At 42.9% G+C, this 25882-nt stretch overlaps 12 protein-coding genes and 1 non-coding gene across 13 annotated transcripts; 10 read left to right on the top strand and 3 right to left on the bottom strand.

The window, feature by feature from the left end:
• Positions 1 to 846: 846 nt before the first annotated feature.
• On the bottom strand, positions 847 to 2073 carry SS1G_01398 (predicted protein; the record flags this gene model as incomplete). Its single annotated transcript, XM_001597154.1, has 3 exons — positions 847 to 891; positions 1204 to 1311; positions 1849 to 2073. The coding sequence occupies 3 exons, from the start codon at positions 2071 to 2073 to the stop codon at positions 847 to 849; spliced, it is 378 nt and encodes a 125-aa protein (XP_001597204.1).
• Positions 2074 to 2396: 323 nt separating this feature from the next.
• SS1G_01399 (predicted protein) lies at positions 2397 to 3845 on the top strand (the record flags this gene model as incomplete). Its single annotated transcript, XM_001597155.1, has 1 exon — positions 2397 to 3845. One exon carries the CDS (start codon positions 2397 to 2399, stop codon positions 3843 to 3845), a length of 1449 nt encoding a protein of 482 aa, XP_001597205.1.
• A 3633-nt stretch (positions 3846 to 7478) lies between these two features.
• Positions 7479 to 8565, top strand: SS1G_01400 (predicted protein; the record flags this gene model as incomplete). The annotated part of the gene is made up of 4 exons (XM_001597156.1): positions 7479 to 7519; positions 7841 to 8010; positions 8074 to 8137; positions 8382 to 8565. 4 exons carry the CDS (start codon positions 7479 to 7481, stop codon positions 8563 to 8565), a joined length of 459 nt encoding a protein of 152 aa, XP_001597206.1.
• On the bottom strand, positions 7714 to 7799 carry SS1G_14622. The gene has a single exon. It is a non-coding gene; the product is annotated as a tRNA-Asp (tRNA).
• Positions 8566 to 8993: 428 nt separating the features above from the next.
• On the top strand, positions 8994 to 10384 carry SS1G_01401 (60S ribosomal protein L4; the record flags this gene model as incomplete). Its single annotated transcript, XM_001597157.1, has 4 exons — positions 8994 to 9068; positions 9166 to 9295; positions 9417 to 9567; positions 9619 to 10384. The coding sequence occupies 4 exons, from the start codon at positions 8994 to 8996 to the stop codon at positions 10382 to 10384; spliced, it is 1122 nt and encodes a 373-aa protein (XP_001597207.1).
• Positions 10385 to 11618: 1234 nt separating this feature from the next.
• SS1G_01402 (predicted protein) lies at positions 11619 to 11897 on the top strand (the record flags this gene model as incomplete). The annotated part of the gene is made up of 2 exons (XM_001597158.1): positions 11619 to 11691; positions 11785 to 11897. The coding sequence occupies 2 exons, from the start codon at positions 11619 to 11621 to the stop codon at positions 11895 to 11897; spliced, it is 186 nt and encodes a 61-aa protein (XP_001597208.1).
• Positions 11898 to 12884: 987 nt separating this feature from the next.
• On the top strand, positions 12885 to 13310 carry SS1G_01403 (predicted protein; the record flags this gene model as incomplete). The annotated part of the gene is made up of 1 exon (XM_001597159.1): positions 12885 to 13310. The coding sequence occupies one exon, from the start codon at positions 12885 to 12887 to the stop codon at positions 13308 to 13310; it is 426 nt and encodes a 141-aa protein (XP_001597209.1).
• A 1199-nt stretch (positions 13311 to 14509) lies between these two features.
• On the top strand, positions 14510 to 14863 carry SS1G_01404 (predicted protein; the record flags this gene model as incomplete). Its single annotated transcript, XM_001597160.1, has 1 exon — positions 14510 to 14863. The coding sequence occupies one exon, from the start codon at positions 14510 to 14512 to the stop codon at positions 14861 to 14863; it is 354 nt and encodes a 117-aa protein (XP_001597210.1).
• A 1692-nt stretch (positions 14864 to 16555) lies between these two features.
• On the top strand, positions 16556 to 17342 carry SS1G_01405 (ribosome biogenesis protein NSA2; the record flags this gene model as incomplete). The annotated part of the gene is made up of 4 exons (XM_001597161.1): positions 16556 to 16834; positions 16907 to 16990; positions 17052 to 17278; positions 17327 to 17342. The coding sequence occupies 4 exons, from the start codon at positions 16556 to 16558 to the stop codon at positions 17340 to 17342; spliced, it is 606 nt and encodes a 201-aa protein (XP_001597211.1).
• Positions 17343 to 17698: 356 nt separating this feature from the next.
• On the top strand, positions 17699 to 19013 carry SS1G_01406 (hypothetical protein; the record flags this gene model as incomplete). Its single annotated transcript, XM_001597162.1, has 3 exons — positions 17699 to 17946; positions 18202 to 18958; positions 19005 to 19013. 3 exons carry the CDS (start codon positions 17699 to 17701, stop codon positions 19011 to 19013), a joined length of 1014 nt encoding a protein of 337 aa, XP_001597212.1.
• Positions 19014 to 19246: 233 nt separating this feature from the next.
• Positions 19247 to 20161, bottom strand: SS1G_01407 (ATP synthase subunit 4, mitochondrial precursor; the record flags this gene model as incomplete). Its single annotated transcript, XM_001597163.1, has 4 exons — positions 19247 to 19272; positions 19321 to 19543; positions 19602 to 20056; positions 20128 to 20161. 4 exons carry the CDS (start codon positions 20159 to 20161, stop codon positions 19247 to 19249), a joined length of 738 nt encoding a protein of 245 aa, XP_001597213.1.
• Positions 20162 to 20867: 706 nt separating this feature from the next.
• Positions 20868 to 22107, top strand: SS1G_01408 (hypothetical protein; the record flags this gene model as incomplete). Its single annotated transcript, XM_001597164.1, has 3 exons — positions 20868 to 20980; positions 21028 to 21913; positions 21967 to 22107. The coding sequence occupies 3 exons, from the start codon at positions 20868 to 20870 to the stop codon at positions 22105 to 22107; spliced, it is 1140 nt and encodes a 379-aa protein (XP_001597214.1).
• A 621-nt stretch (positions 22108 to 22728) lies between these two features.
• On the top strand, positions 22729 to 25432 carry SS1G_01409 (hypothetical protein; the record flags this gene model as incomplete). Its single annotated transcript, XM_001597165.1, has 11 exons — positions 22729 to 22836; positions 22904 to 23539; positions 23708 to 23760; positions 23834 to 23910; positions 24004 to 24102; positions 24263 to 24300; positions 24365 to 24398; positions 24457 to 24539; positions 24585 to 24726; positions 25012 to 25066; positions 25399 to 25432. The coding sequence occupies 11 exons, from the start codon at positions 22729 to 22731 to the stop codon at positions 25430 to 25432; spliced, it is 1359 nt and encodes a 452-aa protein (XP_001597215.1).
• Between the last annotated feature and the right edge of the window lie 450 nt (positions 25433 to 25882).

A 25882-nucleotide genomic window follows, 5' to 3' on the forward strand; every position in this document is an offset into this window, starting at 1 on the left:
GTGTGCCAGTGTGTGGGCACCATGCAGGTAATGCGTGCTGTATGTACGTGCGTTGGAGCTTGGAAGTGCTGTGCTATGGCGAATCATGAGCAGACGAACGGTGATCGGCGTCCTCTTCTCAATATATGACGATAAGGTCGTAGTTGAAGATTCCTAAAGGAAGCAGGAGCCGATTTGTAAGATTAGCATTTTAGAAACTGGAGTGTGATGATAATCCTAATGCAACCAAAGACTGACTCGATATTTCTACATCATAAAAACGGACCTGTACAAGTATCATACGAGTAGTTTGTGAATAATCATGAAACATTGGAGGAAGAGGCAGCGTATTGCTTTGGAAATCAAGAGCCCTGATGCAGTCAGTATAAAGTATAAACTGTCGAGGGTGTATGATGATCTGTGGAAAATTACTTTAGCATGAATGAATGATGTGAAAGATTCATTAAATCTGGGATTCACCAATGAAGTTTCACCAAGAATAGTTTGAGGAAGGAGCTAAATGCTTCCTGAAGGAAGCTGGAAAGATTTGGTGTGAAGCTAGAGTATAATATATCGATACGAAAGGGGAGATCCTAGAAACACCGTAAAAATATCAAAATATCAAATTCTTTATTATATTCTTTTAAAACTTTATGAATGATCGATTCATAGATTCAACTGGTCCGAAAGAGGTTATCGAGAATTGGTCAATGTTGCACTCTCCAGTGTCCACGAATCCTCGGACCAGGGAGAGGGAAAAAAAGAAAGAAGGAAATGCTGTGGAGCGGAATGTACGTGATAGTGATATCCTGTTGTGTATTTTGTGTATTTTGCGTGTGGTGGTTGGATGGATGGAATACTCGTAGTCTATTCTAAAGCATGAATGTGGTAGGATGGATATGTTGTAGATGTCTGTATGTACAGCCCATAAGCCTATAAGCCACTCGAGTGAGAGGATCCTGAATTGATTTGACGGCATATTATATTATTCTCTTAGAATTCTGATTCAGATTGATTCCCAATTGGTTGGTGCGTATATCGAAGGGGAAACTTCCATGAGGGAGAAGGAGAAAGAGAAGGAGAAGGAGAAGAAGAAGTTCAAGATACCCCCTTGTTCCCCTTGCAAAGTACATCTACATCCCGTACATTGTAAGATCTTACAATACCGACTCCCCAGACTCCGGGGGCGTATTGGTACCTACTTTATCACCTTGCATAACCAACAACGACGTAACACGCAACCTCGATATATATTATTTTCCTTGCCTCTTCTTTTTTTGGCTGGTCCTTCATGCCAACTCGTTCACTCGGAGCATTCTCCCCTTCATCACCCTGATCTAACCGAAGTAAAAATTCGTATACTTAACTACATACATACACATATATATAGACAAACACTTTTCAGCGCCTAGCAGGAAATGAGAATATCACCTCATCATCCCTCAGCAGATCTTTCGAGATCTAAAATCTCTTGGACATCTACTAGAGCCTATTTGAACTTACTATCCATATAATAACAATTTATCCACAACATCACCATCACTATCACCTTACTTACCGGCATCATATTTATTATAAAATATTTATCCCATCTTTGGGAACAAATTTAATTTTGAAGTCTTTTTGGCTTTTTTGGCCCTTTAACTCATATTTACTCTTCCTTTCACGGTTACGACCATACGGCACTCTACTTCACAATTGCAAATCCGTACTTTTCCGCCGTCTATCTTCTCCCCTTAACCATTGTTCACAATAAACTTTTATACAATATCGGTACTCGAGTAGAAATATTTTATCGAGGTTCTACCAAAGTCATTTTTTGGACCGTCATATATTACCGCCCCATTTATTTTAAGAATCCCAACATACTTTTTCTTTTTCTTGGTATCCCCCGCGTTGGCCGCCATTTCCAAGTCGAGTTTCGTCTCCTGTGAAAAGACATAAACTTGAAACGACGTACGTTGAAAAAGTACCACCAGGACCAGGTATAACCATCATCTTCCCTCCTAGCATAATTTTAATGATGAGGGAAGGTTTCTGACTTATACATTCATAGTCTGAGATTCCCCATACATTAAATAGACCAAAAGACATACAGTACTTTACTTTATGCTCTCATATCTCGAGGAATTCCATAGCAATCGCGAAATTTCCCTGACTCTCCTGCCAATTTTATTATATAAAGCTTGCATGGGATTAAAGTGTCTTGAAGTCACGATCCATTAATAAATCAACCTTTCACAACTACTCAACACCTCAACCGAGCCATCCACTCTACCTCGCCTGCTCTAAGGACCCAGGTACTGGGACCCACAGAAGCACTTTATATCCTGGGAGAATAAGGATACTTCGTGCCGAAGAATAAAGACGATTGATTCGTTTTAATAACTTAGTCCCTTTATTTGCCCGAAGTCAATATGCCTCTTATGAAGAAGTTGTTCCCATCTAGGGAATTGGAAATCGAAAGACCAATTTCAAGAGCTTCGAAAATCTCAAATTTTGCCAATTTCGAGTACGACGACGATTCAAACCTTGACAGCAATATGGACGCTCCCGTGATGAACAGGTCAAGGACCAAGAAGAAGCCCAGCATGCCCAAAGTACCTACTATCCCTCGCAGAAGCAGCAAAAGGATTTCTACCATGTTAAATAGTGTTGTGTCGGAATTAAAGTGTATGGACGAATTCGAAGCTACGAAACAAGTGGTGGAGGAACCAGAATCCGAAATATCAGATCCTCATGAATTATACCTCTCGAGTGAAGAAGATGCTTCTCTCTCCGACACAGACACCCTCCTCGATTTCGAAGTTGCTACTGTTACTGAATACAGTGGTCCTCGAAGTTCCTCTCGCGCATCTGCTCAAGATACCGCAAGAGTAATTTCCTTTACTCTCGTCTCAAAACCTCGAGTGATAGAAATTCCCCGTCCGACAAGTTTTCACTCGAATTCTATATTTCGCAATGCTTGTCCTGTGACCGACTACCAAATCCGTCACTCGGTCGCGGACATCGCATCATTAGCACCAATTCCTGCGCCACAACCACCGCGACGAAGCTCTAGACAAAGCTCACCGCTTAGAAAATCTGCACGTCGCCTCTCCATCTCCACTCTCGGTGCTCTTTCCAAACTCAACACAAGCCACGACAACGCGTCTAGCATAACCCTTCCTCAACAACCCTCTAAACTCAACTCCAGCACAAACTTCCTGCAACCCGCTTCTGCCACCTCAAATGCATCGCCTCAGCATGCCTTTCTCTCCTCAGATCCATTCCCTTCGCCCACACCCTCTCCCCAGACCGAAAATCGTCCAATCTTTTCCGAAGCTGAACAAAATTTCCAATCACGCCGACCAAAATCCATGCACCATGAACGTCCCAAAACACCTACCAGCATCATGGAAGGTCTCCAAGGTCTCACCCGCTCTTTCACAAAATCTGCGAAGAAGCGTCCTAGTATGCCGAAATTAAACTTAGCATACACACCCGTTGTAGTACCTACCGCTCACAGCAATACCTCGAGATCATCCTTAGCTCACAGCAATACGTCTAAAACGAGCTTGCACACAGTAGATGAGCGAACACCCAAAGAGACTAAATTCGGAAATATGAGGAGATCCTCCACAGTACCTTTGTTCATGCACGAAGAGAAGGAAAAGGGAAAGAGAACACAGGAATCGCAATCGGCGATCGATGAGAACGTGCCGGTCAGATATGAAGATATCATGAGAAATGCTATCCGCGAGGCTCCGCCAAAACCACCAATTACTCAGCAGAATACGAGTAGTCCAGGCTTGAAGGGCTGGATGGGTATGGGGATGGGAAATAGAAGGAAGAGTATCAAAGGAGCCAAGCTCTTCACCTTCTAAGTCTAACTCTTGACATATATATCCATATACCATTTTGTTTATTTTGTTATTTTCTTTTATTTGTCTTTGCCACAGCACAGCACGGCTCGCTCTACTCTACGATACGATCTTCATTCGTACACTCGTTTATCCATCACCGCAAATTGGGCGATTTTTTTTTTCGGCATAGGAGTTCTAGGATGGGATTACCGGTACAACACAATGACCGCTACGGAGGCTATCTATCTTGCTATTTACTTATTTTGCTTTACCTTTTTTTTTTTTCTTTGTTTCCGCAAGGCGTTTTCGGATGGGCTATCCTATGGGGGGAGGAAATACTTTTGCTTCTTACCACTTTTACTATCTCTGCCCGCGCGCATTGCATATGTTTACCATATCTCGTTACTGTCAGATTTATCACAGTGAATCGATTGAAATTTTTTGGATGGATTATGGTGTTGGTCGGTGGGCAAAAATCCTAGATGGAAGGAAATGTGTAATTTTTACTTGCGGGGTGGTGGATTGAGTCCGGGAGACTTTAGAAGGACTTTTGAAAGGGACTTTGTTTTGGGTGGGAAGCTAAAATGCATATGCTTTCAGGCACAACATGAGATCAGTTGAGATGAGATGAAGTCGAGATGGGATGGATAGGATGGATGGAATGGGTTGAGATGATTGTGTTTAGCATAGATAGCGTAGTATAACATACCTAGCGTAGCATCGCAGAGTTTAGCATAGCATACATAGCATAGCTTAGGAGTAGTGACAATTCAGCATTGCCATTTATTCATTCATTCATTCATCGCATCATATCGCATCACGCAAGATTTGCTATGAATTGATCATATTTCCATGTTCCTTCTCCATCCTACATATCCTTCAATAGGTATCAGAATGATATTTTCAAATTCACGCCAGTCCAAGGAGACACAAACACAAACCACTGCTCCGGCAGCACACCTCCAACGTCGCGCCCTCAAATACATATCCTTACATCCCCTCTCCCCCCCCTTTCCCATAATACATATAGATATATACACACAAAAGAAAAAGTCACACAACTTACATCACAACGTTAACCTCCAACCTCCAATCCCCAATACCAATCCCCAATACCAACCCCCATCACAAACACAACACAAAATTCAAACTCCACGCTCAAAATATACACACCTACCTACCAACCGGTACGTACAAGTGTACAAGTACCACCTACATACATACAAGCAAAGCAACCTGCGCATTCAACCCATTTTCCTCTCCTTTCCTTTTCCTTCCCCTTCCCGACCCCCATTCTTCGGGGATTTTTATTATTATTTTTGTATACGTATGTGTATGTATGTGCAATTTACTTGCGATATATATATACCATACTCCGTACATACATGTGTATATATATATTGGTTTACAGGCACAACATCACATCATGTACTGCGTATATTCGACCCTATTACTGAGTAGTGCATACGGATACGAAGACCGTAGTAGGTAAGTATGTAGGTATGTATATAGAAATAAGGAATTGTTTCGTGTATGGATTCCACATTCCTTATTCCTTCATTATATTTATATATATTTAGCATGCATCAGGGAGGTTTTCGAATTCATGTTATACGGAGTATATATATATATTGGTAACCTTAGGTAGTACGAACATTAACCCCCAAATACCGAGTACCAATATCAAATTCCGTAAACGTTTTTGCATCATGTGTCTCAGAGTTTCGTGATACTACTGTGATTGATTATCTTATGTTGTGCATAGGTACTGCATTCTGTATGTATGTAAACCACGCCTTCATCTAACCCAACCAATGTCTCGGGTTATGGCTGTTCATTGTCTTTTATCTCGTTTTGATTCTTCATGTTGTACTCCGTATTCGTCGTGAAATATCCATCTACCATTATCGTGACAGGGCTTTCGAATTCTTTCCATCATACCATATCCCTGTATACTATACCAATTTCTCACCTCAACGCTCCTGAAAATTTCTCCTCATCGCCACCCCCAATATCGATATCGCAAATGCCAAGTACATTCGTGTTGCATCCACTGCTTCTCTCCTTCTTTGCAAACCCATCTTCTCGAATCTCAAATCTCAAACCCTACATGTATAATTTCCTCTATATTACCCACAGACAAAACACGGTGTAGCTGTTGAACTTTTTTCCGCACAGACTCCTACGTCTGCAGAGCTAAAATAAATTCCCCAGCTAGGAAGACAAGGTAGATACCTAGCTAGAGTTATGCATATCATAACATGGTGGATGAACGATATAAGTGGGGAAGAGTGAAATGTGATTCGGCTTCCATTCCTCCAATCATATTCGAATATCGTTTTCGTGAAGGATGTTTTCGTGTGTATTCGGAAAAACTCCCCTGTTGATATTGTGGAGAAATCTATGCTTGCTTTGTGGAGAATCAATTTCGACAAAAAAAGCTTCAGAAATCGATATCTAAAATTTCGACCCCCACAACAGGAGCTTCGCTAGGAGAATAATTTCTTTTATTCCCACTGGTAGATCTCTTTTTTGAAAATTTCGTCCAATCTTCGATCCGATCCGTATCTGCTCCTCAATTTTTCGCAAGGATTTGCTTCTTCAAGCTTGGCTTAGTGGTTTAGAATTATTAGGGTCTTCTTCACCGCTGGAGAGTAATATATATGAAGTATGATTTACTCCAGGATTCATGGATGAGCACGAAATTAGACATGAAAATAGCAGGAGGAGAAAGTCATTCTAGAAAGATTCCCTAGGTAGTCCGAGTGTATTGTCCCACTGTTCAGCAGTTCATGTGGGTGATCGTATGGTATGCAAGTGATATGATAGTTTGTGGTGTGATGGCAATCCTTGTTGTGCTGAGTCAATAGTGTGAATCTGAATCTGAACCACGGTAAAGTTAAAGTTTAACGGTATTCGTCATGTATGCGCAGGTATCATGCTCGTATGAGAGATTATGTCTTATACACCTCAAACGTCCGCCGATTGCGAGATTGAAAAGCCGCTGATCTGAGATCTGTCTAAAGCTGAATTTCGGATGAGGAATGAGAGGATTCTTATATTGGACAATACAGCGTATTCAAGAGCTCGTAACTTCTAGTCAGATGAGGACCCTTTTCAGTGTCCAAAAGGCAATGAACTTTGAAGGCGATTCATACTTCAACAGAAATTTTATTCCAGCGAACGTTATATGTAACCTCCGTGCTGCGGCTGCTTCGGATCTGAAATAGATGCAGAATTCGGGACTATCACGTCGTCGGCCTGCAGTCTAGACTATTGAGATACTGCTCTGGTACGAGTGTGATTGGGATAGATGCCGAACCTTATTAGTCATTGCGGAAGAGCACAGTGATTCTGTGCGCCTCTGTAGTGGCTCCGTGTATGAACCTCATGAAGAGGTAGTACTTGTGTTCAGAGCAAATCCTTCTATTTAGTCACCCACTCTAGAAGACTGAGACTCTGAGAGAAGTTATAGGCGGTATGTTCTATCTAGGGTTAGATATCACATACGACGTTGATATTTGGTCAAGGAACTTGCTTAACAGTTGTGCAAATCCGTAGCGTGCTAAATTGCTCCGTGAATCAAAGGATACTAGATGCTAAAAGCTTGGATTAGATGGGGCACAGATCATGTTGGTGGGTTGAAATCTGATCATGGGTGGGTACCGAAACTGGAACCAAAAAACGGAAAACTCGTAAAACTGCCTAAAAATGATGGATGGGAAAAAATAAATAAATGCATTCTACATACAGGCCTGCCTGCGCCTTATTTCATACGTTGGATGCAGTAGACCAATAAGGAGAAATGTCTTCTCAGGGCCAGGAGACGCCTCTTGACTGGCCGAAAAAAAAAACTTATCATTGAGATTCAAGGAATCCTCTCGAAAGACTCTCTGACGGGGAATCGAACCCCGGTCTCCCGCGCTTTGTCAGGTGAGTGACAAGCGGAAATCATGACCACTAGACCATCAAAGATGTTGTTATTAGAGTGACTTCCACTATCTGAAAATTTATAGCGCCAAGGTGAAGCAAATGTTCGAGAAGCTAGTGACCAACACGCTAAAAATCTTCGGAGATAATACGTCAAAGCGTAAAACAGAGGCTGAGCCTGAGGCTGTACAACTGAATGCTGGCTGCGTAAGTGACCAAAGCTTCATCATCCGCAGCTTTGCGCCGAATCGTGACAGTAAGTGCAGGTTGACGATTTGTGAGTGAATTCGAACGTTCTAATTTAATATTCGAGTGATAGGGCTCCAAAACACTGCAGACAAGATTCAGCTTGGTACCATCCATAAACTTCCGGCGATGAGAATGTAGAACAAACTCAGAAACACGTGGACAAAAGTGTAGGATTGCGAGACTGGGCTGGCTTTCTGCACGTGAAATACATCATTGGTCGGTCAAATTGATATATGTTGCGAAAGCTACTATTGTTATTAGTAATATTAAAATCAAGTATAGGGATATTCTCCAGGGGGTCAAGGTTGAGGTTCCCACCGGCATCTTCCGACAAAAATCACCATCAAAAGACTGATCAATACATCACTCGAAGTGTAGATTCGATAGGGCAAGAAGAGGCCGATCAAGTACTCCTAAATCGACGCCGACGCCGGGAAAGGCGAGTAAGCAGGGAGCATTGATTGTCAATTCACAACCATACCGCAGTGGCTTGAAAGATGCTGAGCTTCAGGAAAGTATGAGTATACTCCGTATACAGTATAGAGCAGACTGTGTCCGTTGAACTTGGGACTGCAGAGAGGCTTGTAAAAAGCTTCAGGAGGAAGTTACACAACACTTGATTGTGGCCTTGTTCAGATCAATCTTCTATTTTCTTGATAATTCTCATCGTGGTCAAAATTGCAAAGTCTTTAACATGTTGGGTTGATAGTGATACAAGTGAAACGGATGAATGAGATATGTAGAACTATTCGACTACGCGCTATTGATCCAAGGTTCCCCGCGATTACATGTGATAAATCTCGAGTGCATAATGCGCTAATGACTAATCGAGCTTCAATTGTTGCCTGCTCCTGCCTGAGGCTTTATCAACAAAAATTCGCTAAGCGAATTTCTCGCACAAGTTTTTCAAAGAAAAATTAAGTTCAAAGAACATCAACACCTTTCCGACAACCAACGACAACCCACGACGCAGGTCATCAATCCGTCGAAATGGCTTCCCGACCAACAGTTTCCGTTTTGTCTGCCGATGGTACCGCCACCGGCACGACCATCCCCCTTCCAAAGGTACGAATACCTCGATGCGAAAAATCAAAGTCGATATAATGGAATTTGGAGGCTTTTGGGACTTTGCAAGGAATTGAAACTGACGGCAATTGAATAGGTCTTCACCTCCCCAATCAGACCTGATATTGTTCAGACCGTCCACACTGGAATGGCCAAGAACAAGCGTCAACCATACGCTGTGAGCGAGAAGGCTGGTCACCAAACTTCTGCTGAGTCCTGGGGTACCGGTTAGTGCAAATATTTTATACAATATGGAAGGATTGGGCAATTGGCCGGGCGCGAAGAATCAGAGAGCAGAGCGTTTTACAATTTGAAGAAGAGTTCAAGCTAATTGTGGTATCTATACAGGTCGTGCTGTTGCCCGTATTCCTCGTGTCTCTGGTGGTGGAACTCACCGTGCTGGTCAAGCTGCTTTCGGTAACATGTGCAGATCTGGACGTATGTTCGCTCCCACAAAGGTCTGGAGAAAGTGGCACCAAAAGATTAACCTTGGACAAAAGTGAGAATTCGATTTTGTACCTTTTCTCAAATTTCAACTAATTTTATTTAGGCGATTCGCAACCGTTTCTGCCCTGGCTGCCTCCGGTGTCCCAGCTCTCCTTTTCGCCCGTGGTCACCAGATCTCCGAAGTTGCTGAGGTTCCCCTCGTCATCAACTCCGAGGTCTTTGAGGGTGCCAAGATTGCTCGTACTGCTGCTGCAGCTGGTCTCCTCAAGACTGTCGGTGCTTTGAAAGATGTTGAGAAGGTTAAGGATTCCCGAAAGCTCCGTGCCGGTAAGGGTAAGCTCAGAGGCCGTCGTCACAGACAGAGACGTGGACCTCTCGTCGTCTATGACGGAGCCACTGATGGCAAGGAACTTGTCCGTGCTTTCCGTAACCTCCCAGGTGTTGAGACCTGTGATGTTTACTCCTTGAACTTGTTGCAATTGGCACCAGGTGGACACCTCGGACGTTTCATCATCTGGTCTTCATCTGCCTTCAAGGCTCTTGACAACATCTACGGTACCACCACTGCCCCATCCGCCCTCAAGAAGGACTTCCTCCTCCCATCCAACGTTGTCTCCCAAGCCGACATTGGACGTCTCATCAACTCCTCCGAATTGCAATCCGTTATCCGTGCTGCTAAGGGATCCGCGCTTACCAAGCGTGCTGGTGTTCAGAAGAAGAACCCATTGCTAAACAAGCAAGTCCTTTTGAGATTGAACCCATACGCTGCCGGATACTCGAAAGAGAAGATCGGTACAAAGGGATTGGATGCCGGCAAGCCTGAGCGTATTAACAAGACTCAATACGCTGAGGTCTTGAAGGAAGATTAAGCGGTTGTGATTGTTTTTGTTTTCAAATATTCAATGAGGGATGGGACATTGTAGGCGCTTATGATAGCTTGATGGCTTCAAGCGGAGGTCTTCATAAGTAATGAAAAATATTACGGACGCCTAAATCAAAAAATGATACCTTTATCTCTCTTGCTTAATACTTCTCTTGTGATATATGCAATGATATATTTTAGCCCACCCGTCAACCTTTCTTGGACAAGTTCATGAAGCAGGTGCCTTCAAGCAGTTTAGTCCGTAATTTTTCAACAGTCATTGGACTCAGACTTTCTTTCTCCCATAGTCTCCACCATATCCTGAACAAAGCCCCCAGCGTCCCACATAACTTTTCATTTTCGCTTGGATTCTTCCGTCTCATCTTTCTTTACTCCTCCCCCTCTCAAAATCATCCTCCTCTTTCAATCCTCTCCTTCCCCCAAATAGATTCGCATACCGCCATATCACCCATCGGTTTTCCGTCATATATTCACAACCAAGTGTCGTGGCTAGAATAAGAGATTGGTATATAGTCTACTATTAAATTCCGGCCATCTATTTCTCTTCTCGTTTGGTTTACTGAGCTTTCTGTACTTTCAATAGCGAATGTGGAGAATCTATTGTATTATGATTGAATTATATTATTCCAGAGACAACAGAAAATAGAGGGCATAATGGGGCTTTGAGGCGGAATGGGGGTGCATCCGAGTTGGATAATGTCGGTGATGGTTGGTGCCTCGCCGGGTTCGGATGAAGGTGTGGCTTACTAGTGTATATAGTGTTCTAGATTAAGATGCGAAATACTGTTACCATTAAGACATTGAGGATTAGAACTCGTAGTTTCGAGAAGTAAACTATCCGAGAGGGAATATGGGAGTAAAAAGAAGACATTTAGAAACTGACAGCATACCAATTGTGCGATTGGGAGTGTGGAAGAAGCAAAACATCGAGGAACAGGTCGAACCTACGGCTTGTAAAATATTTCAGTGTCTGAAAAGTATTGATATTTACAGATCTATATGCAATTATACAAAAGGCGGAACTTGACTCAAGTGCATAAATTTGCACCCCGTGGAAATTGGTGCGGGAGAAATGGAGGGAACGTCGTAATCTGTGTCCGATGGAGAGGGCGCACAAAGTTTGAGTAGCTATGTATAAACCGAGTTTGCATGAAAAAGTGAAAATCGGGAGACAGGCTTTTGTGGCAGAAAGGAGCGCAGGGATAGGAACAAATTTTGTGATGGCGACGAAAGGAAAAGTGTTTTGGCACTGTGGATGGAGGGTGGTAGCAGCACATAGGCATTCAAAGGGATGTAAGTTTTAGGGGATCTTGAGCTTTCGAATGGGAATGAGGACGATGTAGAAGAGAAGGGCACGACAGAAGATTAGCCTAACAAACAGCGCAGTAAACATGTCGATGAGGATTTTGCTCTTTCACAGCGATGACGACGACTTCTGCTTCGAGGAAGAAAAGCCAGCACTTGACCTTACGCACCAGAAGCCGAGAGATTTACCTTAGATCCAGCTCAGTGTTTGTTAGCCTAGACCGTGCGAATTATTTGGTAAAAAAGAAAGTGGCTCTGCAGATATCGCACGCCTTCTATACAGGGGGCAAAAGCTGCAGGACTTTCCCAAGAACGAAAGATCTTTGCTACCAAAACCATGAATATAAATCCAATCACGATGATTAGTTAAACTCGAAAGGGCGAAATTCTAATTCCCCAAACATGACAACGTTGGAAAGTTTATGGCAACTATGGAGGGAGAATTATAGTAACTTAATTAGCTGCTTTGGATCCAGATTCATCATATCTATTCCCCTCAAAGAAGAGCTGTAAAAATAGTACTGATCCTCTAAGATTGTTGGTTATTGTGACAATGTGCTGAAATCTCGTGGGATAACTATCCCTCTACAACTGGATAATTGGGGGTCTGCTAATTTCAAAGAGAAAGTTCCAATCCAGAGCAAAGCTCAAAGCGATATCCACGGGACCAATGTCAAACCAGGTGAACCCAGATGGTAGGAAAGCATTTCTCCATGGCAGTCATTACTTTATAACATGAAACTCTAATGACATTGATGTTGGCCAACTCGTGCCAGAGTAGGGCCTCTTTCCCCATTATTCATTCTCTGTTCTATAGTTTGATTTCCTTGTCATACTCATGTATTCACATTCAAGCCCGTTCCAAGGGCTCTTTAAGTTGAATTATCTCATCCACTTCAACTAGGCATCACTCGCCCTCAGCTCCCATCATCAATCATTACATTCATCTTTTTAAAATCGCTATCTATCTTCTCCATTGTTCTTTACTAATCTTTTTTTTTTCTTTGAAGAAATGGTTCGAACTCATCTATGGGAAATAGTACGGGCGGGGTCATATGTGGTTCGAAGATCACTTGGTAAAGCTTGAAGTCATCTTTTAGAAGAAGGTTACGTCCGGGCTGGAGCACAACGGAGTGGATGAATGCACTCAGCCTAGAAAAATACCTTGCATATTTATGACAATGTTTAAGGAATCAGAACAATGCCAGAACAAACCTAAAAGAACGCAAATCTTGGGATATAAAAGGGACGAGGGGCTCATTTCTTTCTTGAATTTTGTATCTCATCATCCTTCACTGAACTTCAATCTCAACACAACAAAACTGATATTCACGAACGATATTCAACCTTACAACATCACACATAACACACTCATCGCCAAGAAGCAACAAGTCATCATGAATAACTTGATCTCGGTAGTCGTTTCAGCGCCCGCACGCCTCGCCGCTGCCACGGTCGGCCGATTCCGTAACTGGGTGCGAGACAGACCGCAGCCAGAGGTGGAAGATGAACCAGTGACAGACATCATCATTAGCATTCACTATTACACCTTTGATGATGCCCCCGAGCTAGACGACGTCAATGAGCCTCCAGCAGAGACTGACTGAGTCAAGACCAGGTTGGGTGAGAGGTCGTCACTTGGTGGTGTGATCAGCAGAACGTGCGAAATGATCATTTCATTTGTCAGCCAGCAATAAGAAAAGCCTAAGGGGAACAAAAACTGGACGAACAGTTGCGCTCTCTAGACAATATTTCCATTTGTTAAACATTTTCATTTTTTATGTAGTAGAAAAAATAGCTCCCCATCTAGGGCGAAATTAAAAATATATTGACCGAACTAATAAGATTCCTGGACTTGCCTGTGAAAAGTGACCACCATAACATTCGTGATATTCTCATTTACCAGATAAAGTGTTCATGATATTAGCATCACTAACACACCCGGCTCTAAATTCTCAGACTAATTAGTCTATGATATTAAGAGAAGGACACATAACCCAATGGGGAAGATATAAAACAACCCCAGGCATCAGACGACCGCGAGTTTCCAAACACTTAATAAGTATTATACTACCATTACATCTTCAGCGAAATCTCGAAACTTTCGAAATTTGGATTGCATTATAGACGGCTTGCAGTACCGTACCTACTATCTTACAGCATATTTACATTTCGCGACCATCGTACGACTTACTAACTTTGCTTAAATCACTCTTCGTTCTTCGAAATGCAAAGAGTAACCTACTGTTGTGGTGTTTGTATGAAGAGCTCTCATTCCTCCTATGCAACAATCCCGCATACTACTTGATAAATTTCTATGGGAAGTCGAAACGTGCTTGAGTTATTCGCGTATTATAAACGAACCCCTGTGACATTTTATGAAATTTAAAAAAGATGGATAATATGACTATTTAGACAATAATATTCAGAACAAGCTTACTAGATTATCTTTTTTTTCATTGCCGAGCGCCCCCGATTCCTTTGTTTGCGACTGAGGATTGTTACAGGAACAGAGGAATCGGGAAAGGAAGCGAACAAGGCATTGTTTCTTCATAGTTGAACAAAGAGGATAGAAAATGCAAAGAAATATACAGAACAGTCCAAAGTATTCATAAATGTAAGAACAACTCCTCACGATACCTATAAATGCAGTCTTATCATCCACAGTATGTCTCTTCATTCTCTCCAGTCCAGACTCATCAACACTACGACATCAAAGCTTCCGACGACAACGCCAACCAAAGCTCAACATCGTCTTTAGTTTCAGTTCATCTCACAGAAAAACTTCCGATCAACCACCAGCAAGATGTGCATTCACAAACGCATGATCTTCACTGAGTGCGGTCATAGCCGCTGGGGCAAGGAAGTAAAAGCCTGTGATCAAGAACTCGCCTTTAGGATATCTCCAGCCACATCCGTCTCTTGCGACACAATATATGCTCATCCAATGCACAGTATCAAGATTGGTCAGCTTTGCAAGGCATGTGAAATCAAGAGAGGTAACACGGATAAAACAGCAGAAAAGTTGAAGCAGGCATTGAAAGATATCAGGGAAAGTGTTGGAAGAATGGAGAAGATGCAAGGAGTGTTTGCGACTGAAAACAAAGCATCAATTGATGAGGATTTTGACGATGTGGCGGCCTTGGAATCATGGGATTAGATCAGATCTCTGCTAGGTCCCGCAATCTTGAAATCCTGTCAAATCTCTGATAGATCTTGTAAGATAGAGAGTCGATAGCACCGCAGGTCCACAGTGTCTCGCTGAGTAATACAAAATACATTGAAATTCAGAAATAGAAAGTCCGAGAAAACGGTATAGTGCCGAAATGAAAATAGAGTGAAGTAAACGTAAGACGGAACGTGAGACAAATGAGCAACATGAATTCGCTGAAAGACTCACTATCAGCCACGAACTAAGGGAAAGTATCTTGACATGACAATTGAAATGCCCACCTGTGTAAATTTCACATGACGCCTAGCCAATATGTATTAGGGCTCGCAACGCCCAATTTGCTGATAAAGTTGCATACTTGATTTAAAATCTGCATACTCTGGTCCAGAGTGTCTTTGATATAGTACATTAACCTCATTCCAATGATGCAGTAAGACAGACTAATTCCCTGGCGAGAACAGTTTGTCATGCATATTTGCAATGCAATTGCATAGTGATATCCAGTGGCCGTCTCTCGACTCTGGTATCAGTCCCATGCCGGTCTCGACTGAGTTAACCGGAAAGCGCACATGTTCTTGATGCCACAAGATTGAATTTAACCTTCAATTTCCTCCACAGGCTTGACCCTGAGCTCAGCAATTCTCAAAATCGTGTACTTGTGCTTGCTCTTCACAGTTTTAGTTTTTCTGTTCCTTCTTTTGGTCTTCTCCTTGATCCTCATTGGTTCCGCCTCGGTGCCCATAACTCTCGCCCTGCACTCGAATATCCTTTCATCCAGATAAGGTGTTCCCTTCAAGGTGTAATCTCTCGATCCAATGCTCGAAGCGGTATTGAGGCGTAAAACATCCCCAGGCACTACACCTGGCATGCGAAATGGCAGTCGTACTGTGTCTCCTACAGTCACAAGGTATGGCCGACTGTAAATGTGTGTAGTTATGAAGTGTGATGGTTGGGCAGTGAGAAATGGAAGCATCTCTTTGACTGAGGGAGATAATGACAGTGGCGCAACGCTGGGGATTGACGTGACTGGTTCCGAAGAGGCGATTGAGGAGTCTACTGGCTTTAAAGATGCTGTTGAGGATAATGGAGTAGCATTGCTGTTCTCGATGGGCGATTCGACATGTTGGGTTGTAGAATTAAAGAAGCGTGCTCGACTTGGCAGGAGGAAGGTGGGTGGAAGTGTTGCACTTGGTATCCTTATGTCCAATAAAGACTTCCTAATCGTCCTGCTAAACATCCTGAAGTCGACGATGCCGTATGATCGATGAAGTCTTTGATATTCAAATCTACAATTCCGATCTTGTTGAAGCTTAAATTTTGATGACTAAGAACCTTTAAGCTAGATTTCTTCCTGCGCTAAGAAATTTGTTATCGATAATCGTCGGCCTCGACCAAATAATTTTTTAAATCGTTAAAATTCCACAACCACACATCATAACAATTCATCATGGTATGTTTGGAACTAGTCATCCATCCTGATAAGTACTAATTGATTGTTAATAGCCTCAAAATGAGTATATGGAAAGATGGCGCAAGCTTCATGGTCGTCGCCTCGACCACGAAGAGAGATCGCGAAAGAAGGCAGCAAGAGAAGGACACAAAGCATCTGATGATGCCCAGAAATTGACTGGTCTCCGAGCGAAATTGTATCAGCAAAAGAGGCGCCATGAGAAGATTCAAATGAAAAAGCAGATCAAGGCTCACGAAGAACGAAATGTGAAGTCTTCTGCGCCAAACGAACCGTCAACCACACCCTTGCCTCAATACTTGCTGGATCGATCGAATCCTACCAATGCTAAGGCATTGTCGAGCGCAATTAAGAACAAGAGGGCGGAGAAGGCTGCTAAGTTTAGTGTGCCGTTACCCAAAGTCAGAGGCATTGCAGAGGAGGAGATGTTCAAGGTGGTGAAGACTGGAAAGAAGACTGCTAAGAAGAGTTGGAAGCGAATGATCACGAAAGTATGCATCTTTGATCTATCGACGGGTAGAATTTTCACTCTTTGACAAGATGCTAATTTAAACTCTTTTTAGCCAACTTTCGTCGGTCCCGACTTCACAAGAAGACCTGTCAAGTATGAGCGATTTATTAGACCTATGGGTTTGCGTTATAAGAAGGTATGTTTTTTTTTTTTTTTTCGGGCGACAAAAATTCTATGATAATTCTAACACGCACCAGGCAAACGTTACTCACCCAGAGCTTGGTGTAACTGTGCAACTACCTATCATCAGCGTCAAGAAGAACCCACAAAATCCTATGTACACACAATTGGGTGTTCTCACAAGAGGAACTATCGTTGAGGTCAATGTATCTGACTTAGGTTTGGTCACGGCTGGAGGAAAGGTCGTCTGGGGTAGATGGGCACAGATTACCAATAATCCCGAAAATGATGGATGCGTCAACGCGTAAGTTCATACCCTGTCCACACAGCTTACAGAAATTGACTTTTTTAGTGTTCTCCTTGTTTAAAAACTTAACTCTGATATCAATCTACATTTACGCATGGTGTTCAGGCGTTGGAAAAAGGGTGGATAAAGAAAAGGCTATTGCAATCATCAATAGAATTCAAATGGAGGAGGGTTGTAAGCTCCATTTGGCTATCTTGAGAAAACCTAACATTATAATAACAATTTGTATTTAAATGGATTTGACATCAATGTTAGCTCAATTCATCAAGAAATTATACGATGGCTTATGTGACTGCTGTTATGAAGACTGAACGCTAGACTGCCTACTTTAGGCAGCCGCGGTGAGATCTTTATTATCCCTCTTCTTCGTAGAGCATGCGTGTAATCCACACACTCTTCATTCCAAATTAAGACGCCATGGCATTAACAGCATCACAAATAGAAGCAATTGAGCGTCTAGCACCTATCAAGTTCCACCAAATCTTCAAAATTCCAGCGACGGAAACCCACTCAGAGCTCAAGGTATCCTATGCCATCGCAGGACCGTCAGATGAGAATGTACCGACTATCCTCTTTGTTGCGGGTATGTTAGGTATACGATGGCTGGCATTTTTGTTTGATCATGTGGCAACAGTAGAGGGCGTTAGAGTTATTTTGATAGACAGGTGGGTTGTATTGTCCCTTATTCAGTTGGGTGTTTGGGCGTCATCTTGTGCTGGATGTACACTCTATTTCATTGTCCCGAGTTGAATTTGAAATTCAAACGAAGTACTTTGAGCGTATATCTGGTTAGCCGAGCATGTCAATATTTTTAATAAGTCTATTAGCTCTCTAGATGATGAGCCGCAATATCAAATAGAGCAGACCACAAATTACCTCCACATGAAGTTACAACATCGTTCTCACTAATGTATCCCTAGGCCTGGATTTGGGGGTTCCACTGCAGTCCCACTTCGAGACCGTTTGCCCGTTTATCTTGAGACTATTCCTCTTCTCCTCAATAATCTGAACATCAAACATGTTTCACTTGCAAGCCACAGTGCTGGGACAATATACGCTCTTAACATTATCGCCCGCCTTCCTCACATTATTTGTCCGAGTCGGCCCAGGATCACTCTGCTTTCTCCATGGGTCCATCAAGATCTGTCATCGAAAACGTTCCTTCAGGTCGCTTCGATGCTTCCAAATAGTGTGATCAATCACTGGGGCTCGGTCATTAATTTCGTTTTGAACAACGCTACACCTATGATAGCAAGTTCAGGAGGAGTGTTTTCTGCTTTAAAGTCTTCCTTCTCTGCCCCAGGAGTTGCTGCAGAGACGCGGAGAGAGATGGCAGAGCAGAAGATCCGAGAGGGTTATGGCGTATCGAAAGAGACGAAAAAGGAGATGGATAGTTTACTGTTCAAGTGGGCATTTCTAGAAGATACGACGGGCCTAAATGATGAGGCAAGATTATGTTTGAAGAAGACAGATGACTGTAGTTGGGATGCTTGTGAGGATTACGAAGAGATGGTCAAATCTTTGGCAGAGATGTGGACCCAAAGGGTGGAAAGGAAACAAAGTGCGATGCTGGAAGTAAAAATCTACCTTGCTGAAGATGACATCATGACTGGCGAGAAGGGAAAAGGGTACTTCCGGAAATGTTGGACCAGTGAGGATTGGGTTTCGGGAATCAAAGTAAATTGTGAGCAATTGGAGGGTACAGATCATGACAATGTTCTAGACCCATTGACGAGTTTACGAGAGATTGCGAGAACGGCGAAGCAAACATTGGATTGGGAAACCTAATCTGAACCTCACAACGAGTAACCACTCAACGCACGGGACTTCGTGTGCACATACCAATGACTTCAAGATAGATTATTGCATGGGAGGGAATGTTTTTGTCGACTATGGCACAGGTGTATTTTATTGAAAACAGAATAGAGTAAAGAAACGCTTAATGGCCTATGACTTTTCTCTAATCTATTGCGCTTTGGATGAAACAATCTCTGTAGTTGGATTAGTATTATAAATATGAATGGTAGGAGGTCACGTACTCTCAACATCAGCAACACTTTGCTGTAAGATTTGTTGCAAAACCTTGGGGTTCTCGAGTTCCTTTTGGATCTTGGAAATGATGCTTTCTGAGAGTTCTTTTTGTTGACGAATCTTGACTTGTCCCTCGTATCGTACCCATGAGTCAAGAACAGACTTTGCCTCGGCAGCAAGAGCGGTTTGTTGCTCGAGTTGGTAAGCCTTGGCCTCAAGTTGTGCAGTTTCCTGTAAGCATTGTTAGCAATATATCTCGAAACATTCAATACTCCGTAGCTCATCATACCTTAGAGACCTCGAAAAGAGTCTTGGTGATATCAACAACGGTGCCCAATTGTTGAACGCTCTCGATTCTAGTCTTGACAGCCTCGGTGTGGTCTGCACGGGCAGCATTCAAGATGTTCTTGATCTTGTTAACTTGACCGGTCGCCCATTCTGAGTACAATGGTCCACCGAATTTAAGGACGGATCCCCAAATGCTCAAAAGACAGAACATAGCAACAGTCTCCTCGTTGACGACATAGTATTCGTTGCTAAGGGCGTATAGAGAAACACCTCCGGCTGCGGAGAGGATGGCAGTTTTGGAGATTAGAGAGTTGCCTGGAAGGGAATCGAGAAGCGATTGTGCCTTCTGCTTAGGGTCCTGTGCTGGTACATTAGAGGAAGAGGATCGCGAAGCCGAGATCGATGTGAGGGCCGGGAGGGTACGGGAAGAAAGAGCTGGTCGAAGACGAGCGGCCCCTACGTTGTGTCAGTCAATCGTGGCCAGCAGCAATTATGGCGTAATTTTCAATTCCATATGTGTCACATACCTAAGGCGCTTCTTGTCAATAGTCTTGATGCCATTTTGATATGAGGGGAGATAATGTACAGCAGCTCAAATTGCTTGAAAGGCTTGAGACGAGGTTCTTTCGGAATTCGCTTCCCACCTCACTTTGAAGTTTCTCATGTAAGAATGCCTCAGGTTGAGAATTCCATAAATTTTTGGGTTTTATCTAGATAAGAGAAATAAATTTCTAGACAATTGGTAAGTGTAAACTTTGGCACATATTTCACAATGCCTGGTACAATACTTGATTCGAAACGTCCTTCAAAAAGGAAGAGAGCTGTATCGGAAAAAGGACCTTCGAAGCGTGTACGATCTGAAAGTAGCGAAGAAGATCCCCAGGCGCAAATTCTCCTCCTAGAGAATGAAATCTTCGAGTCGAAGAAGCATTATAATAATATCGCAAGGCTAATTGGTATTGCACGAGATGATTCTGAAGGTGCCGATGCGTTAATACTTGCCGCCATATCGCTATGTCGTGTTTTTACCAAATTAATAGTACTTGGAGGCTTACAAAAAACCAAAGAGACATCGGCGAAAGATGCGACTGTGATTCAGTGGCTCAAGGAAAGATACTCGGAATATAAGATCATTCTTCTCGATATGCTAAGCCAAGAACATGCCGCGTCTACGGCATTGACTCTGTGCATGCGAATGTTAAAGATGGAAGGGCAGCATCTGCGAAACGGTCAAGATTACTGTTTCCCCACAGGGCTTCTGACGGATATGGTTCAGGTTCTCATTCGTCCTGGAAGTGATAGTGGTGTAAGAAGAGAGTTCAGTGAAAAATTCGTTGAGGAATATGATGATGTCCGATTTTACACTCTTGAAGCTATAGAGTAGGAGTGCCCCCTACCTACCTATTTCCATCTACTGATAGTTTTAGAAAACTGGCCACAGTCTCCGACGATCGACGTTTAGACAATGATCCATTTGATACTGCTTACGAGGTTCTAACATCAATATCATCCGTTCCTGAATCCAAGGGCGAACTCGAGGACTTTTACATACCTGCACCAAAGAAAAAGGCACACGCGCTTTACTCCTTGACGGAACATAAGAAGCGAGCACAAGGAGCATGGTTAGCTGTGATGAACTTAGAGATGGTGAAAGAAAGAAGGAAAATGATACTTTCAAAAATAACTGAGTCTATTGCACCATGGTTCACCAAGCCCGAACTCCTAATGGACTTTCTGACCGACTCATACAACTCTGGAGGATCAACTTCATTGCTATCACTCTCTGGTGTCTTTTATCTCATTCAGGAGAAGAATTTAGATTATCCATCCTTCTACCGAAAGTTATACTCGCTATTAGACACAGGTATTCTACATTCGAAGCATCGCTCAAGGTTTTTCCGGTTATTAGATACCTTCTTATCTTCAACACATTTGCCGGTAGTACTTGTCGCAAGCTTTATCAAGAGATTATCCCGACTTACTTTACACTCCCCTCCCTCTGGCGTCGTTGCGGTCGTGCCATGGATCTATAATTTACTGAAAAAGCACCCAACGTGTTTATTCATGATCCACAGAGAGACTAGAGGGACTGAAGCGAAGAAGATTTTAGAAGAAGAAGGCCTTTCAGATCCATTCCTAATAGATGAAGAAGATCCGATGTTGACCAATGCTATAGAAAGCAGCTTGTGGGAGATTGTTACACTGCAATCACATTATCACCCGAATGTTGCAACACTTGCCAAAATTATTTCAGAACAATTTACGAAACATTCCTACAACTTGGAGGATTTCTTGGATCACTCTTATGGAAGTGTAAGTCAACATATAACATACACGCCAATAAGCTTACTGACAACGTCATACAGATGCTTGAATCCGAGTTAGCAAAGGATGTGAAGAAGGTGCCGGTTGTTGAATATGAGATACCTAAGAAGATTTTTATGAAGCATGATGTTGATGCTGGCCTGGAAGACTCTCTACTTGTGAAGCTGTGGAACTTTAATTAGATCCTGTGAGCTTTAGTGGTTATAATTTTACACTGGCGTGTCTTTGCTTTGAGGTATCGTTGAAGATGGATCCCTCCATGCAATCACCGAGATCAAATTGAAGGTGGAGCAAGACTAATGAAGGGGTTCATACAAAATCTATACAATTTAAAGATTGTGGCTTCATTCTTGACCAACAACGACACAGAAAGCGATTTTCTTCAATCTATTGTTTAATATATGAAAACCGAAAGTGTGATGTTTCAAATAACCTTACATAGGTATAGAGTTCGATGTTTGCAAAGCTAGAAACACTATGTGACCTTGCGTAACAACCTTGCATTGAAAACAAGCCCAATGTACCGCGCCCCTTTCCACTGCACAACATACATTCAAAACTCAAAGATCTGCGGCAGCGACCATGTGCAATTCTGGGGTGAATAAGCTTTGCATACCTTATAACATGGATTAATAAATAGTAAGTTATGGCTGTCGTTCTTGGCAACGGTCGCGGCTTGAGAGCCACACTGCATATTCATATCCATTCAGTGGTAACACCAATTCACCCACCACAAGGCTACATACAGACAACACTGTTTCTACACCAAATCACAACTCCAGGTCTTTTAACTAACATGAAAAATGCCTCTCCTTGATTTACTAAAGAAAAAGGACAAAGTCGGAGGAAATGATGCGCATTCTCCACGCGCCGATCCAGAAGTTGGTCCAGTTTTCACATTTACGACAAGTGTAAGGTTGCTACATAGGACGGACCAAATCGTACCTCATTGCTACAACATGGCTAACAGGACACAAGGATACACAAACAGAAGAAGTGATATCTTCGCCAAGTTTCCCTTCCTCGGAAGCATCCTTGCAACCCTCAGTGGGAAAACCGAACAATGAATCGCGAACGAGTCGACTGTTCAGAGGACGGCCTAGGAGCATCTCGCCCGAATCGGGAAACTCAGGCACATCTGGCGCATCAGTTTCTTCAAGAATTAGTGATCGATCACCGTCAAGACCAGTACAGAATGGCAAAAAAATATCAGAAAGATTTGGTTTGCGCAAGCATGAAGTAGGATCTTCGCATGTTCCGAGCGATTTGCCGGAGATTACAGTGGAAGAAGCTGCGGCAGATGGTAAAGGTGCGGAAGTACAATGGGAGAAGAGGGCTACCATGTTGGCACAGCAGAATGAGAGATCAATAAGCAGACCAGGTTCATCCTCTGGCAGTCCACCAGGTAGCAGGAATAGGAATCCTGGGGAAATTCCCGGGGCAATAAGTCCGGGGAGAAATACTTCGGGTGTGGTCGCTAGCAGAACTGTAGATGATGATCTTCAAGAAGCTATTCGACTTCATGAAGAAGGTCACTTGGAGGAAGCAACAAAGTTATTCGCAAGATTGGCAGACCCTAATGGTGCAAACAATGCTCTTTCTCAAGTCTTATATGTAAGCTCTACTTAGCTTATTTCTATCACAAATCCCGCCTGACATGAGGTTGGTGAAGCTTTAGCTCAACAGATCTGCCAACCTATGTTTTTCAGGCATTGCCGAACTTGCCAGCAAAGATCTTCTGTTAGGTGCACACTTCAGTCCAATTGCTAATATTTCGTGCAGGGTCTTGCTCTCAGGTACGTTAATATGGCCCTTTATACGACCTGCATCACGCTGTCTGATTGAAGAACAAGTCGATCTCTTCCGGATATCGATTATTATCATTTTGGGTCTTGACTAACAGTACAGACATGGCTGGGGATGTCAAGCCAATCCAGCTGAAGCCGTCACCTACCTTTCGGCAGCAGCATCAAACGCAGCAGCAAGTATGTACCTCCCTTGAATATCCCATCACGTTTCAAACAGACTCATTTTTTGTCATGATTCCTCATTAGCATAGTACTAACTTCGTGGATAAGTTGAGGAGCTTGCGCTGCAGTCCGGAAAGATGAAAGGGGGAGCTGCTAAAGGAGAGCTCGTTATTGCGATTTACGAACTAGCAAACTGCTTCAGAAATGGTGAGGATATTTCGCTGAGTTGTCAGCTTCGTTCCTGGCAGATTTTTGCCACGATCCCAGCTCTATGTTGATGAATTCTTTGCAACTATTGATTGTCGTTGATGGGTTCAGAGGATGAATTTCCTAATCAAGTAATACTGACATTTTGGGTCTTCTTCAGGCTGGGGGGTTAAAGTCGATCCAACAGCAGCACAGAAAGTAAGTGGGCACCAATTATTGGGTCGCGGGAAAGCCCGCTTGTACATTACTGATGTTACTGTAGTACTACCAAACCGCCGCAGAACTTGGAGATACAGGTATGCATGAAGCTTTCGCCTAACATAATTATCAGGCCATTCACTGACATTACCGTAGATAGCATGAATGAGGTGAACCTATGCAATTCTTCCTACCCGGAAGGCAAAAGTCTGCCGATACTTATATCGGGCTACGATGCCGTACTACATAGATCTTGATCAAGGCAAACTAACTAGTCATCACAGGTTGCACGGTGTTACTTAGAGGGATTTGGTAAGCGTCCTTATATCTCCCCAGCAACCAAATTCGAACTCGAACTCGTAATCCTCACGTTTGCCTGGTCTAAATATGCTGACCACTCTACCCGCAGGCTGCAAAAAAGACAAAGTAAGTTCGCCCGGTCGTTCGCCATTCTCTCCCATCCATCCTTTCAAACACCAGCCTCGGATCCAACAAACCACTACTGTGGCTTGCGCTGTACGCATGGTTCTTTTACATTGCATTTGGGCAGCAATGGGGCAACCTTTTCATGCACCTTAAACCGAATGCTGAACCCCTGGCAAACCCTCAAAATATTCCTAGCCATTCACAAGATGAGGCTGATGGTTCTCTTTGGGTATGGTCCCCCTACCATCAGCAATACTAACTCAAGTTTCTTGCAGTACCGAGCAGCGTACTATCTTCGCAAGGCCGAAAATGCGGGTGTGAAAACTTTAGGCAATTCTTGGTGAGCTTTTTCTTTTCCTATTTGGAACCCGTATTTGAAGAAAACCCTTTCGGAAGATTTCTACTTCATGTGAAGCTATCTGTCTCAGCCTGGTTACTTCATGGTCTGTATTCTTTTCAGCGGCAGGCCCGCTCCAGTCATTTAGTGATGGTTCGTTCGTTCATTGTCTTGATGAGTGGGGTACAACGATATGCATCTGCTATCTTCATGCATTTCACAGGTACATTGGTACGGAAAATCAATTGGCTCACGTTGTCTCCTCGGCAATGTCGGTTAGATATACACCCTTGTAGAGAGATGTTTGCTGATTATTATTGGTCACATGAATACAGGATTTGGAAGGATAAATACAATCCTAAGAAATAAAAATTCGAAAACGGAAGTTCTAAATAATTAGGACTAGGAAAGTTGAGGGCTCGCTGGAGATAAGATACCTTTTTGGACGAATGACTAATGCGTTTTGTTCACATTTGCTTATTTTTTCGGCTTCGCTAAGCTTCGGGTCGGGTCGAGAGAACAAACGGTCTCAAGTTGCTTGGGTTGGGTTAGGGTTTTCTTTTTCGTCTTTGGCTAATGCTATTCGTTAATATTTCGCTTTCATGGAGTTGGAAACGGTCACATTGGATTGGCATCTGGTACCTGAAATACCTGGGCTTGCTTATTCATATCTCTTTTAATCCTAGTTCTATTATAAAACTTCATCAACTAAACCTGATTCTATTGATTTACTCGTTCGGTTCATAAAGTTCTTTGAGTTAGCTTGCTCTGGTTTTTTTTATAGTTTATCTAGTTCGGTTTTTTGCTGCAGTCAGCACA

This window comes from Sclerotinia sclerotiorum, genomic scaffold (genome assembly GCF_000146945.2).
Source record: "Sclerotinia sclerotiorum 1980 UF-70 scaffold_2 genomic scaffold, whole genome shotgun sequence".
NCBI classification, from domain to species: Eukaryota; Fungi; Ascomycota; class Leotiomycetes; order Helotiales; family Sclerotiniaceae; genus Sclerotinia; species Sclerotinia sclerotiorum.